General features: G+C 42.2%; 1 protein-coding gene across 1 annotated transcript in view; it reads left to right on the top strand.

Annotated features, from left to right (window-relative positions):
* Nucleotides 1-13736, top strand: part of rps6ka5 (ribosomal protein S6 kinase A5) — a 57082-nt gene that overhangs the window by 18452 nt on the left and 24894 nt on the right. The window contains exon 2 of the mRNA XM_088925946.1: nucleotides 7448-7519. Coding sequence (XP_088782072.1) covers nucleotides 7448-7519 — 72 coding nt within the window. The remainder of the gene's footprint in view (nucleotides 1-7447; nucleotides 7520-13736) is intronic.

Raw genomic sequence — 13736 nt, 5'->3', positions numbered from 1 at the left:
CTCTCGGACAGTACTAAAAGGTGAAACTGCCAGTCAGTCCACTGCGCAGTTTTGCAGTTTAAAAGCCATCTTGTACCCTATTAGAATTAACAGGTGTGGATTTTGTTTCAACTGTATACCTGTATAGAACAGGCTGTATTAAAAGAAAGCATTTGAAATCACAGGACAAAGAAACGACCTACTTAACTCTATGACAATTTATACGCCGTTTTTATGAAAGTTTATTATGACCGTTTATGACAGTATATTCATCTGCGCTGCTCCAGTAACAGTGCTAATGGCGTTTAAATACTATTCTGAAGCCTCTGTATATGAGTGGAAGAGTGGCTGCCACCATTAATACATGTGGAGAAGTGTCATCCTCTCTGTGAAGAAGGCTGAGAGGTGATTCTTGCATTGCTTTTATATAGTTTTCTACCGGTCAGTGGCTTGTTTGCCCTATAATTCATCCTGCTGCTTGGATGCATCTTTGTTAGGTCATGGTTAACAGCAGATGCATGTATGGCTGTTACAGACATTGGAGTGCATTTGATAGAATCCAAACAGTCCTGCACTTCTCTGCAAAGCTTCTTACCTGACAGAAATTCCCTCTATTGCAAAATCAGACAGACCTTAAAATACAGTAAGGGGTTTTGAGGAATGGGATTTAAAAAAGGAGCTGCTGAGTCATGTTAGAATGGCAGTGGGCTTTAACCACTGTCCTGAATTTTCTTCACTTTGAGCTCATGAGCAGCAGTAAAGACGTGTCATTTTTCATGATGAAGTGACGTGAATTGCTTTATTTCTTTGAAAATAAATAGAGCTTCATCCTCATTACAAGGCTTTTCTGGGGGTGAAGCAATTCGGTGTTAGAACAAGGTGCATAGTATCCCAGGGCATCAATGAAAATAGGACTTTCTCAGCACTGTTACTGTATATACTCCCCCTCCCCCCAGCATTTAACCAAAACCCAGGAAATAAAACTTAACCTGCTTAATCTTAACGGTTTCCTGAAAAATACACCACAAAAATGAATAGTACAATTTATGAAAAAGAATTATACAAGCCTTTATAGTATATTATGTATGAGCCATAAAAAATGTTCTGTGGATCAAAACCTTAAAATTCTGAATATTGTGTCTGCCTTCTCCTGCAAATTTAGTTTGCAGTCCTCAGAGATTTCATTTAGAATCCTCAGAGAAAATAGTTCAGTGAAATAAAACCCTCCACATAAATTCCAACTGCAGTCTCGAAGCCCAGACTACAAGCAGCAGTACAGTTTGCCAGTGCATTAAAAATGTCCCTTGGGCAGCGCGATATCATCATGGGTAATTAAATTGAGCTGTTTCTGTACCCATCACAATGAGTGAGCTGTGTTTATTCAGGAGTAGAAAGGGAAACAGTTTGACTTTGTAGCCGGGGGAGTGCTTTTGATTGGCCCACTTGACGCCGGGTGCGTTCGATTCTCAGAGCTGGAATAGCTTGGCCTTGTTTGCAGCTCTCTTCTTTACCAGCCTGTGCTTCCCCATGTCAGGCCTGTCTCAGGCAAGATCCCCCTGTGCCGCACCGCTGTAGGATGCACAGGATCCCTTACAAGCCAATGACTGCCTCGTCTACTTAACCTGTGCTGGTGCAGAGGTGCTAGCAAGCAGCTGGATGGTGTGTGAGTACAGTTAAGATGTAGCTCAATTGGGAATCAGTCGGCAGTAGTTTCATAAGCTCGGGAGCTGTGTAATTAGGCGTGTTATGAGAAGACGGAGCACTGATTTATACTGATGTCAGCTCAGTGCACAGCGCTCGATCTTAGCTGCTGGGAGGACGGCAGGGCCTTTTGTATTTTGCTTCACATGAGCTGAATTTGACCTGATCATTTAATTAACTGGAACACCTCAATGCTTCTTTCAGTATTAACATGCAAGTTTACAAATGAGGGAAGACATTCAGCCCCTTTTATTAATTTGGCTTTAATTGCTGATTGATCCAAGGCTCTCATCCAGCTGTTTCTTAAAGGAAGCCACTCGGGTATCGGTCCCAGGAACGAGACTGGGTAACTTATTCCACCCTTCTGTACACAAAGGTGGTGGGAGTATCTCCCGCTCTTGGTTTTGAATGCTCTTCCCCTTATCATCTGGATTGTGTTTCACTGTTGATTCTGAAGATGTCTGTTACCTTTGACAATTTAGAGTATTTTCCTCTGTTCAAGACTGAAAAGAGACTCTTCTTTAAGCCTATCAGTACAGGACTGGTTTCAGAGTAACAATATATTTTTGTAATGTAGTGACCAAAGCTGCACAAGGTACTCTGAATGTGGTACTACTAATTTAAATTCATGCTTTTAACTATACTGTATATATCCAAGCCTGAGTTTAATCTCTGCTTTTGACCTTAGAACCGAGTGGATTTTAAAGGCCTTGAAAAAATATGGCCATATTAATGCCAATTAAGGTGACTGAGAGCTTAAATTGGAATGAAAACCAGAATCTAGGTGCTCCCTGGCAGCACAGTTCGCCACCCTGTACTCGCTGATGAATGACACATAAGAATATACTGCCCTGTAGTACGTGTTTCTTTTCTGACAGCAATATTGCATTTGGAAGTTAAAAACACGACTCTAGTGAAGGTTACATAATATTCAATAGTGAGAGAAAGCTGTGCTCAAGGAATTTTTTTTTCCCATCTGTGTGGCATGCGTGATTTGAATGTAAAAACTGCTGATGTCTTTTTTTCACCTGGTGATAAGTCTTTTGTGTTCCCCCTTAAAACCTGGGTAGACTTCAGTCAGAAATAATTGAATTTGCGAGATGGGGTTTTTGAAGCCCTCTGGACTCGACTGCTCCTCAGACGGAAGCTGCTGAGCAGGTGTGTGAGGGAGGTGGTCCTTTCTTGCTCTTGATGCAAGACCGTAAGCACCTTGGACTAAAAGTGCCATCGGAGGAGCTGCTACAGATCCACAGTAGTCCACTGACCTTGAATATTGTTGGTAAGATCAAGAGTTGGCCAATTTTTTTTAAATTAAAAGGAATTTTAGCTGTCATTTGTCCCGTGGCCCTCATGATTTGGGGCATGCCATAGGTTGCTTGTTGTTGTATTATCTCCCTGGGTCTCCACTGAGCTGCTCGCAGTTGAAGTTAACCTCATGTGAGAGAGAAAGTTCTAATCAGCACTTCTGAGCTCAAGAGAGGAAGAGGGCACCCACATCCGATAGTGCTGTGGAACAGAGCTCTGTAGTGAGAGGCAGCACAGGATGAAGAGTCCTGCCTGAATACCACCACAGCTGTCACTGCACTCTGTTGTCTTTGTATTTCTGCTATACCTGCATTGTCAGCGTTTAAAATACGGGGCTCAGATGGCTCACTTTTTCAGTGAGCCGCTGACAAGTAAGTGCAGTTACTTTCCTTTTCGTTCGAAAAAGCGCGCTGCTGCAGCAGAGGCTTGAGCTGGCTCTGAAGTGTCCTGCGGCTGTTGTCACTGCAGATACTGGCAGCTAATGTGTTTGTGTACTTTGGTGCTTGCACAGTGTTTATTAATTAATAAGCAATCCGAGCCCAGAAGAAAGGCGCATTTTGTAAAGCTCACAAGAAAACAAAAATGGAAATGGGCTCAGCTCTGTGCTCTTTGTTGGAACTCTGTATGACCGCTTTTGTTCAGTTAGTAATTATGACCTGAAGCAAAGATATAATAGCTTATTCTGCTTCAGTAGAAGAAACTGTTTGTTCTGTGATATTTTTTTAGTAAATTAAAGCATGCCTTGTTCTTTGCTGGCACTGGGGTTTTATTTTTGCCTTTTCACTCCTTCTTGAATTACTTTCACAGCTCGCCATCCTGTCAGGTTGAGCTTTTTCCACATGAAATTGTAATTGGATGTATGGAGAACCCAGTGGAATACACGTGTGCATTGAAGTAAGCATGTTGGTCATACTGGTACAGCCTCTGACCTCACAAATATGCAAAAAGGAGTGTCTGCCAGCAAGATTAATGCAAATTCCATTATTTTAAAGTGTGTAAGGCATTCTTCTTCCTGGAAGGAAGCCGGCTTAAAGGAAGAATTAAATGAACTTAGGCATTCCCATCCCAAGCTGCAATGTGAACTTTGCAAATGAGAAGTCTGCGTTTAGAAGAGGAATTTGTAAGTAAGCACTGCGCCCACTCTCAAGTGAGTCTCCCTCTAGTGATCAGCTGTGTCCCACTATTGCTCCGTCTGGGTCTGTCACTTCTGCCAGTGTGTGACAGATTCAGAAGGAGGGGAGGCTAGTGTGTCTGCTTCAGCAGCGATTGATCCTAGCTGCTGGGCGCAGTGTGATGCAAAGATTTCGGTAGAAGTGCTATAGAGGATGAAAACTGCACAATGCTGAAGGTAGAGTTTCTCCCATCTTTTAACTGCTTTATCCAATATAGGGTCACGGGGCAGATGGAACTTATCCTGGCAATCAAGGGGCACAAGGTGGGATGCATCGCAGGCACACAGAGACACGAACACTGACATGCACACCCCCACATTAGGGTCCATTTTCCCAGAAGCCAATTAACTTGCCAGCATGTCTTTGGACTAGGAAAATCACAGGGAGAGCATACGAACTCCATCTAGATGGCACCCCAGGTCCAGAATTGATCCCAGTCCCCCAGTCCTGCAAGGCAGCAATGCTAACCACTCTGCCTCTGTGCTGCCATTCTTCATCAGACCCTTAACCATAAAATACAGCCATGAAGAGAATACGTATTTTACTTGAATACACATAAGGTAGACCATACAAAAAACAGTGAGATCTAAGCGTGTCAGAAAAACGAGATGTTAAATGAGTATATTCGTGAAAGCAGCATAAATTGAAAAGCAGCACTTTACAGTGCAAGTTAAGTGAATGCAGAATAAAATGAGTACAGTTAATGGCTTTGAAGTCAGCAATCATATGTTGAATTTCTGCTGCTATTTCTTTTGAGATTGCATGATTCATTTCGGGTGTTTTATTGACTTCTTTTGTATTGTCTCCTGTCGATGTCACAAATGAGAACAGATGAAACACCTCAATTTTGTAAAGGTGAAGCGAGTGGTGAAAATCTTTCTTCCTGTTTAACAAACTGAATTTGAGCCACATTTGTGACCTCAGTGGTCTTGTCATTGCGACATTCAAGCAACAGTAGGCCTTCATGTTAAAGTCAAACAACATGAGAAGTCAGGATCAGATCTCACAGTAGTCTCAGCAGAACAGCATGTTTATGAAAAGATTATCATCAGTTTTTTAATGGGTGTGAGTAGAGGTGTTAAAATGAGTGACGACTCGCATTTGCCTGATGGATTCAAGTTCTTATTGAACCTGGGTCTTGTTCCAGATTATCGCTGTGAGGAAACGACAAGGGACAGAAAATATTTTTAGAAGTGATACAGGTCGCAGACTTTAATCTGACCCCCGGTCTGTATTAATGCTGTTCCTGGAAAATCCACTTGCTGTGACATGCGAAATGAGTTGGGATCTCCTGGGTGGCTGTGCTCAGGTGGTTTTTAGGTCAGGCTAAAGCAAAGAAGGCACTAGGGGTAGTGGTACATCCTTGTCAAGCTTCATATCACGGTGATTTAAATTCTTACACAGTTATATAGCACAAGAACCCCAGATCTTTCCTGTTTTTTCTTGTGTGCTGCACCCGGGGGTGTTTACAATGAAACTTGCTAGAAATTTAAGTCTGAGCCCTGTTTCCCAGATGTGTTTAAGCTTGTGATCAGTGACCACTCGGTCCTGTATGAATTTAACCCATCAACCAGGCTTATACTGTATTAACTTCCAGAGATATTACAAAATGTTTGAGGGGACATCATTCCAGGCGGAAATTGACGATGGTCTCATTGTCAAATAATATGTTATTATGTTAACGAAGGCATTTAAGAAAAGATCACTTTATCAGCCATATACAATTTCTTGCATTAGGAATTCGTCTTTTTGCATACCCCAGCTTGCTCTCCATGAGACACACAGACAGGGAGAGAGGCTTGGGGTCAGAGCGCAGGGTCAGCCATTTATACGGTGCCCCTGGAGCAGTTGGGGTTAAGGGCCTTGCTCAGGGGCCCACCGACTAGGATTCCTCTGCCGGCCGCAGGTGCAGATCCTTAGCCACAGTGCCACCGCACCGCCCACTGTATATTTTATATACGATGAATGTACAGCGGCGGCGATTAGGAGGTCCGTGGCCAGGTACCGGAGGTATCGGAAGTCTTGACTGATGATGGCAGGTTGGAGGTGCAGAAAGCATGTGTCAGGGAGAAGAGTGCCGTGTGACTGTTGGAGGCATTCTCTTAGGCCCTTCCAGAGCCGTCTCCTGCCCTGTGATCCTGTGTATTTTCACACACATGATCATTTCTCAAGAGGAAGTGAGGGCCTTTTGCAATTTGCCCTCAGGCAGCTCCTCTTTTTCATTTCCTTTCATTTGATCTGGAGGTACAGTTCCTGGTTCCGCACAGTCCGTGCTTTTGAGTGCAAATGAAGTCTTAAGTCGAGACCCTTTGGTGATTAGGGGAAGTGTTCGCTTGGCTGCTTTGAGGGTACCTGGCTGAAGATGCTGTTCATTAATTGCCTACCAACAGTAGGGACGTGTGGGCGTGAACATAGAGCTTCATATCTTCAGCATTCGTTTGTTGAACAACGACTACTAAATAATAAGGCATCACCCTTAACCAGGCTTCTGATAATTAATATTTAATGGTGTCTCCTCAAGTGTGTGAAGATGATTCTCCTGTTGTCATTTAAATTACCCTGTAACAGTATTAAATGTAATCCATACAAGTAAACTGCATTAGTCAACTTCTATTTCTGTTTCTTCCGTTTCAGTTCTGTCTGTACTGCACTGGCTTTATTGTTAGGCCAGGGAAGTTGTCTGTTAATGGGAGACCACTGAGGAATCTAAGCAGTGTTTAGACTGGGGATTTACTGTAGCAGAACAGGACAATAGCAGCAGGTGGCTGTGCTTCTTCTACAAGCTCATATTGCATTTACTTAAAGTAAATTACCAGGCAGGGAGAACGTCTCCTTGATTGACCAGCATGCAGATTAGGGTTCCCAAAATGTATATTTCTCCATGGCTGCCCCTGCCTTCATCTGCCCTTCACTTAATTCCCGGTTACTTCCGATTGCTCGAATCTAGTTGTAACCCATTGAGAGAGAGAGAGACATTACAGTAAAAGCTTCACATAAGCAGCTTAACCATGTGCTTTTATCTCTCCTAATGATAGTGTAGACTGTCAGTGCTTACTGGGTCAGGGAATTGCAGTCATCTAACATGGAAAATGAGTTGCTTCTGTATCTACAAAATGGTAACGATTCATTTTTACAATAGTTAGCCGTGCGTAGTGTAGTTGCACTGTATGTGTTGCAAGAAGGCTGTAAGTGGCTGGGGCTGCACATATTGCTGTTTCTCAGACCACATGCGAGTGAGGAAGCCCGATTGAGCTTTCCTGCTTGACCAACGTCTGGCTTTTCTTTTCCAGCGAACCTGACGGGCCATGCGGAGAAAGTGGGAATCGAGAATTTCGAACTGCTCAAGGTGCTTGGTACTGGAGGTGAGTCGTCTCTGTTCCAATGCTCTCTTTTTCTAAGCGGGGTCCGTACAGTGTGTAGTAGACCCTAATGACCACGTGCTCATGTTTGTTCTGGAAGCGGGTAAAGATCTGGCAAATAATGAGTGGGGTGTAATGCAGGACCAGTGCAGGAGTGCTTTCTGAGAAAGAGGCCGGCAGTCCTGGTCAGTATGTAGGAACAGAATCCACGTGAAGAGGTCTTGACAAGTATGTTTGCTGGGATGCTTTTCTGTGTATCTGTTGAGGGTTACTCTGTGTTACAATGCAGTTATCCCTGTCCTAAAGCAAACTGGCCTTGACCACCAACAGAAAAGGGGGGCAGTAGAAGATTTGGAGGAAAAAAAGAAGTGATGGGGCAAGGTTTAAAATGCGGTCTGTCTGAGCGCTCAGGTTCACGTGAGGTGAATTTGATCACGCATGACAATACAGGTATTCCCGCTGTCGTGTCAATGCGGAGCTAAAAGGTCAGTGTCTTGTCTGACCATTACATTTGTGGACTAGGTGCTGCACAAGTGCTCATTTTCTGTTGTGTTTCTCATACCAGCAGTTTCATCACTGAATTCTGCATCGCGTTCTTCCATGGCCTAGTAGACTAGAAACTGCTTACATGTTCCCCTTCATGCCAGGTATCAAAAGCCACACATAAGAAATCTTCAAAATATCAACCAAATCAAATGCCCAATATTATTAGTTAATTCTGCTTTTGTTTTAAAATTAAACTTCCACATTGGCTTTTAATGGGCAGGATGAACCTGTCAGATCATTTGAATCTGAAAAGAGACATTATGAATGCCAGTCAACCAACAGTTCGCTGTTCTGCATGACAAACAGACCAGGCTTTATTCTAGGGGTAGGGTTAGTCGAGGTGAAGTAATCTGAACCTCTGCTACTTTTCCCTCACTAACTTCTAAATACCGGCTGGGCAGAAGTCAGCAGCCACACCACGTACTGTACTTTCAGTACCCTGTTATGTGCTTTTGCACGACATACAGGGTGAGTACAGAAAGTTCGTTCCCTCTCCACAGGGTCACTTCAGCTTAATGGCTTTGTCAGCATAATTGTAATAACTATACAATACATATTCTGGTGTTTTTTAGAAGTGCTTGTGACGCACGTTGATAGTCTGCACCTAAATCCTTTGCCATTGTGTTTTATACATACAATTTCCCTTGTACATACGTGTATTAATGTGGATAATTACGCTTTCAGAGGTGGAGTGCATCACAGGTTTCACTCTTACCCAAATAAAGGGAGAACCAAGGAATATGGTTTGTCTTGGTTAAAGCTGGAAGAACATTTTTACGGTATACTCGACTCTGTACATCTTTGTTCCATATGTTGTGGGATCTCTAAGGAGTTAACGGTCATTTCCATCACCATGTTCGTTTCCAAGGTGACAAGTTTCAGACTTGTCTTCCCACTCAACGGGCTCACATTCCCATCTGCTCTGAAATCTTCAAACATATGTTGGCACCGAGTGAAAGACAGCCACACTCTACAGGCTTATCAGTTTGTGAAAGCAGCTGCATTCCTTAAGGACTTCAGTAATATTGACTGTTGCACAAGCAGTGAAAATATCTTTGCTAATAAGGCGTTTACCATGTCGGCAATGACTTGTCACCTCAGCCTTTAATGGTGCTACGGGATTCTTAGTTGAGATAATTGAAACTGATTTATACGGTTTTCACTGAACCGTCTTTTTGATGTACGTGTGTGTATAATCAAACTATATCTGCAACAGCACAGTCCTGAAAACAATATTTTAAAAATGGGGAAAAAAAGCACAACCTACACATGTGAATTGGGTCGTGTGGGAAAGACATGTCCTAACTTGGCTTGTGTTCACATTTCGGCATGTGAAGTGTGAGGGGAATGTTTGCCGTAGAAGCAGAACCTGGTATCCATCGTCTGGATACCTTTCCAAAATATACTTTTCTCAGTGGAATTTTGCTCCAGAAATGGGGTGAATACAGCCATTAACACCAGGGAGGCACAACTTCAGTTCTGGTCTTCCTTCCACCTGAGCCCTTAATTACCTAATCTAGCTCATTATTTGGAGAAGTTCAAGACTTCTGTTCTTCAGATGCTGGAGATTCAAAGAGATCTAGAAACCCTGCTGGACGGAGGCCCTTGAGAACTGAAGTTTGTCTCCCTTGCAGTAGACTTCATGTTTTCAGAACTGAAAAAATCCTCAAACCGTGCTGCTAATCTTGACAACCCAGTGTGCTGCTTGACCTCACCTGAAAACCAGACAGAGAGCTTTTGTTTTTAAGATGTAAGTAAAAGTGTGTAATCAGTTCCTACCGGCAGTCTTGAATGCTTCTGTACTTCAGAGATTCCCTCTGGGAGAAGACTTAAGAGAACACACCTTAAACCTTCATGTATTTTCAGGTGAGTATTTTTGTTTTTATTAATTTTCTCCATTTTGCCTCCAGAATCTATTTAACTGGTATTTTTGTTAAAAAAATTTGGAGTTGAAAAGGATACTTGTCTTTTTTGTGAATTATTTTGTCTGGCTGACATATTTTATCTAAAGCAACTTTCATTTGCACCCATTAATACAGCTGGGTAATTTTACTGGAGTGATTTGGGTGAAATACCTTTCTTAGGGTTACGACAGCAGTCTCTCACCTGGAATATGAACTTAACAAGCTTCCAGTTACAAGTACAGAATCCTGGCCACTGCTCCACACAGCTGCCCTTAAATGCACCATGATAGGGCATAACATAATTTACTGTGATGTTATTAGAACAATAAACAATCAAGTCTTCAAGGTCCTTGCTTTCTGATTTTTTCCCTTCTTTACTGCAACATGAAAGAGTTGGGGTCCTGATTGGCTCAGCCAATAAATTGCTGTCTAGAGGTGCAGGTGGAGCCCAGACATTGTAGGTTCGAGGCTGGTTCAGTGCTATGAGCCAGCTGTGCCATGATTCTCCAGTCAGTGGTGGTGAGGTTGAGCCGAGTCTGTCCAGATTTGCTGGACTCTTGGTGAAACAGTGGCTTGTGCCACCCCTGTGTGTCTGCAGATGCCAGTGAGAGATGCATCGCTTCTCCCATCAGAGGTGAATGGTTTGTTAGGCAGGTCCAGAGAGCATGTATCCCGTACAGCACAGGAATTATTTGCCAAATGTTTATCCATTTCGAAACAAATAATTGGCGATTCCAGATTGGATGGGTATGAAAAGAAAAATCCAAAACAGTTTTTTAAAAAACGGAAAGAGATTGGATTTGTTTTGTATGATTTTATACAAATGACCCTTTCTCAGATTAGCTAATAAAACTCCACGATGAGCTCAACAATTTAATGTTCAGTTTGATTTATAAATGTCACAACAGCAGGGCATGTCATAACCTATAGAATGAATGGTAACAAATAACGGTACGCTATTTGGTCCATCTAACTTGTTTGGTCGCTTGTAGCTAATTGATCTGAGAATCTCATCCAACTGCTTCTTGAAAGAATCAGTAGTATTGGCTTCAAGAAAAGGGCTGGATAGCTTGTTTCAAATTTCTACAATTCTTTATGTGAAAAAGAGTCCCCAGTTTGGAATTTTTAAAGCACTTCCCAGTTATTAACTAACAAAAATCTGTTCGTGCAAGACATTTAGCTTGATTCAAGTTTATTAGACAGCCAGAGACAAAGTAAAGGTTGAGACATGTAGGAGACTTGAGATTAATCTGATTATGGACATAAGGAAATTTCCGTCATATAGCAAAAGTAACAGGGTGGGTTTAATCACCATCAATTTAGAGGCTTAGCTTACCTTTAGCATTATGGTATAATCCATATGTCAAAGTCTTAGGTTGTTGTAGTGACTTGATAAAATAGGCTACGTGGCCAGTTTGCTGCTACTTGCTCACAGAATCTTATTTATTCTCTGATTTAACAGGTCCTCTCAGTGGAATTGGGGGTTTAACCAAAGATGATCATCTAGATGCGTCTTGTAGTAAAAGTACATTTAAAAACAATAAAACTGAGCTCACAGTCAGAAAATCGGAGCTGTTTTCCCCTGCAAGAACCAAGGCAATCACAGATCCTCCAACTTGGAGAGCTGGTTGGGTGAAGGCCTTACACTGAATGAAGACGATGTCAATGGAAGACCCACAAAATGGAAATAACGTACCTGAAACAGGATTTGTTACAAATCCAGCATCTGATGGAATCATTGCCCTGGGAGAACTGAGGAAATTGTGCCCAGTCATTGGCAGAAATGGTGGGGAACAATTAACCATGCCTGAGTTGAGAGATGAGTTGAGTTGGGAGATGGATAACTTGTCTTCATACATCATATACAAGTCAGTCAGCTTTATAACCTACAATGTCATAATGAGGTTCAAATATGTTGTCTGATCATGGCTGAATTGGAGAGGCCGCTGTTTGAGGACAGTTCTTCTAGTTCTTTAAAATTCTTAGGTGTGAAGTTCTCATTTTTAAATGTCATGTTTCACGTTTCGATCAGCTTGGATTTCAAAACAAAGGCTCTCACCATGGCGATCCCTAAACTCTGGCAACCCTTGGATCCAACTGTGAAGTTTAGAAAAGTAGCGCAACAATGGAGGAAGAAGAGCAGTACCTTATGTGCGTCAGTCATGGCTTAATAAGAATGGGAGATTTTTCAGCTTAGCTGAGGGATATGCGTGATGTAGCATTAATGTGATTAAACCTGGTATGTGGTCTTGCAAAAACTGAGATCCATCTTCAGCCAAGACAAAGTGGACAGAAGAATATCGAAAGAGATTTCATTCCTTCACTGCTACAGCATTAACATCTGTCCTGCTCAAGTCCCAAGTTGCTTCTATTTTAAATGAAATGTATTACAATAAAATTGTGTTCACCAGAACAGTGTAATCTATTTATTTTGTGTGGTATTCTAAAGTTTCCTTGGTGTTAGGGGCTCTAGCTGAACTCTTCAGGTTCCCTCACTAGCAGTTGGGCAGCTAGACTCTACAAACAAATGCTATTGCTATACACAAAACGAACAACAACAAAACTTTCCTTTCACCAGTGTTGTTCTTTTACCAGCACACCCTGGCTGTCATGGCTCTTCTCCAACAAGCACGCCAAACCACAGGACCATTCCTTCATATAATTCCCTTCCTGTGTTGTAATCCCCTGCTGCCCTTCGCTCCTTGGAGTGGTGTCGGCTGTTATAGGAGGACTGTGGGAGCTGCGGTCCTCATCTGGCCCATTTGAGGCAGCTCCACCATTAATTTTAAAACACAGAAAAAGGAAAAATGGAAGACATGAGATGAATTGCATTTAAGCAGCATTTTCAGCCCCATCTGATAACAGGCTTACTTCTTCTTATTGGTTTTTGTAATTATTTTGTATTCTTGTAAAGCAGAAACATTTTTCTGCAAGATTTTGCCACCCATAGCCCCAATCAAATCAAACTTTTGCCCCGCTCACCATTCACAGTTTACTAGCCTGGTGCTGGATGGGTTTCAAATCAACTGGGAAGCTGCGACTTAAAATGCTGCTAACTTCTGGAAAGCAGAAAAGGCACTGCTACTTTGTCACTGGTTTGTGGGATAAAGTTTTAATTTAATCTGATGCGAAGTCCAGTTTTTGTTTGCAAATTGGTATAAGTAGTGTTATTACTTTGAGATCCATTTGAGGCGTAGGTCCCTACTGATATAACGGGCAGGGAAAGAGGTTTCCTCTGGAAAGGGAGATGGGAAGCAGCATTGCGACTCGTTGTTCAGCTCCCCCTTCCAATCTGTTCCGCAGGGAAGTAGCTCTTAGTGGCATCTCTTGGAGTGTAGCCGGATTACAGAAAATAAACAGAAGGCCTCATTTAACACTCATCTCTCAGCCAAGTCATTGCAAAATTTTATTTCCCTTTTCTTGAAAGAGGAAGTCTTAACTAGATCTGAAATTACTCTCCAAGCCTCTTCCTGTTAAGCATATACATATTCCTGTATTTGTACTCTTTTCAATCTCCTAGCTATTGTTGGCAGTTGTGAAATCAGTAGTTTTCACTACTCTGAGGTTTTCTTAATAGATTAATAAATGTAGTACACGTATGAAGAAACTTGTTTCTCCTGCTCAATGGTTTGATCCTTTGCATGTTTTTTGGATTTAAAGATATTTATTTGAGGAGATACTGTGTAGTTTTAGTCACTTACTTCATATTGCATTTGCTCGCTTGCTGGGAAGAGATGAAGAGGCAAGTTAACAGTTGCTGCTTATATTCT

The sequence above is a fragment of the Atractosteus spatula genome, chromosome 9 (assembly GCF_055471065.1).
Source record: "Atractosteus spatula isolate fAtrSpa1 chromosome 9, fAtrSpa1.hap1, whole genome shotgun sequence".
Lineage (NCBI taxonomy): Eukaryota > Metazoa > Chordata > Actinopteri > Semionotiformes > Lepisosteidae > Atractosteus > Atractosteus spatula.
Note: the sequence above shows the minus strand (reverse complement) of the source record. Positions and strands in the feature narration are given on the sequence as shown.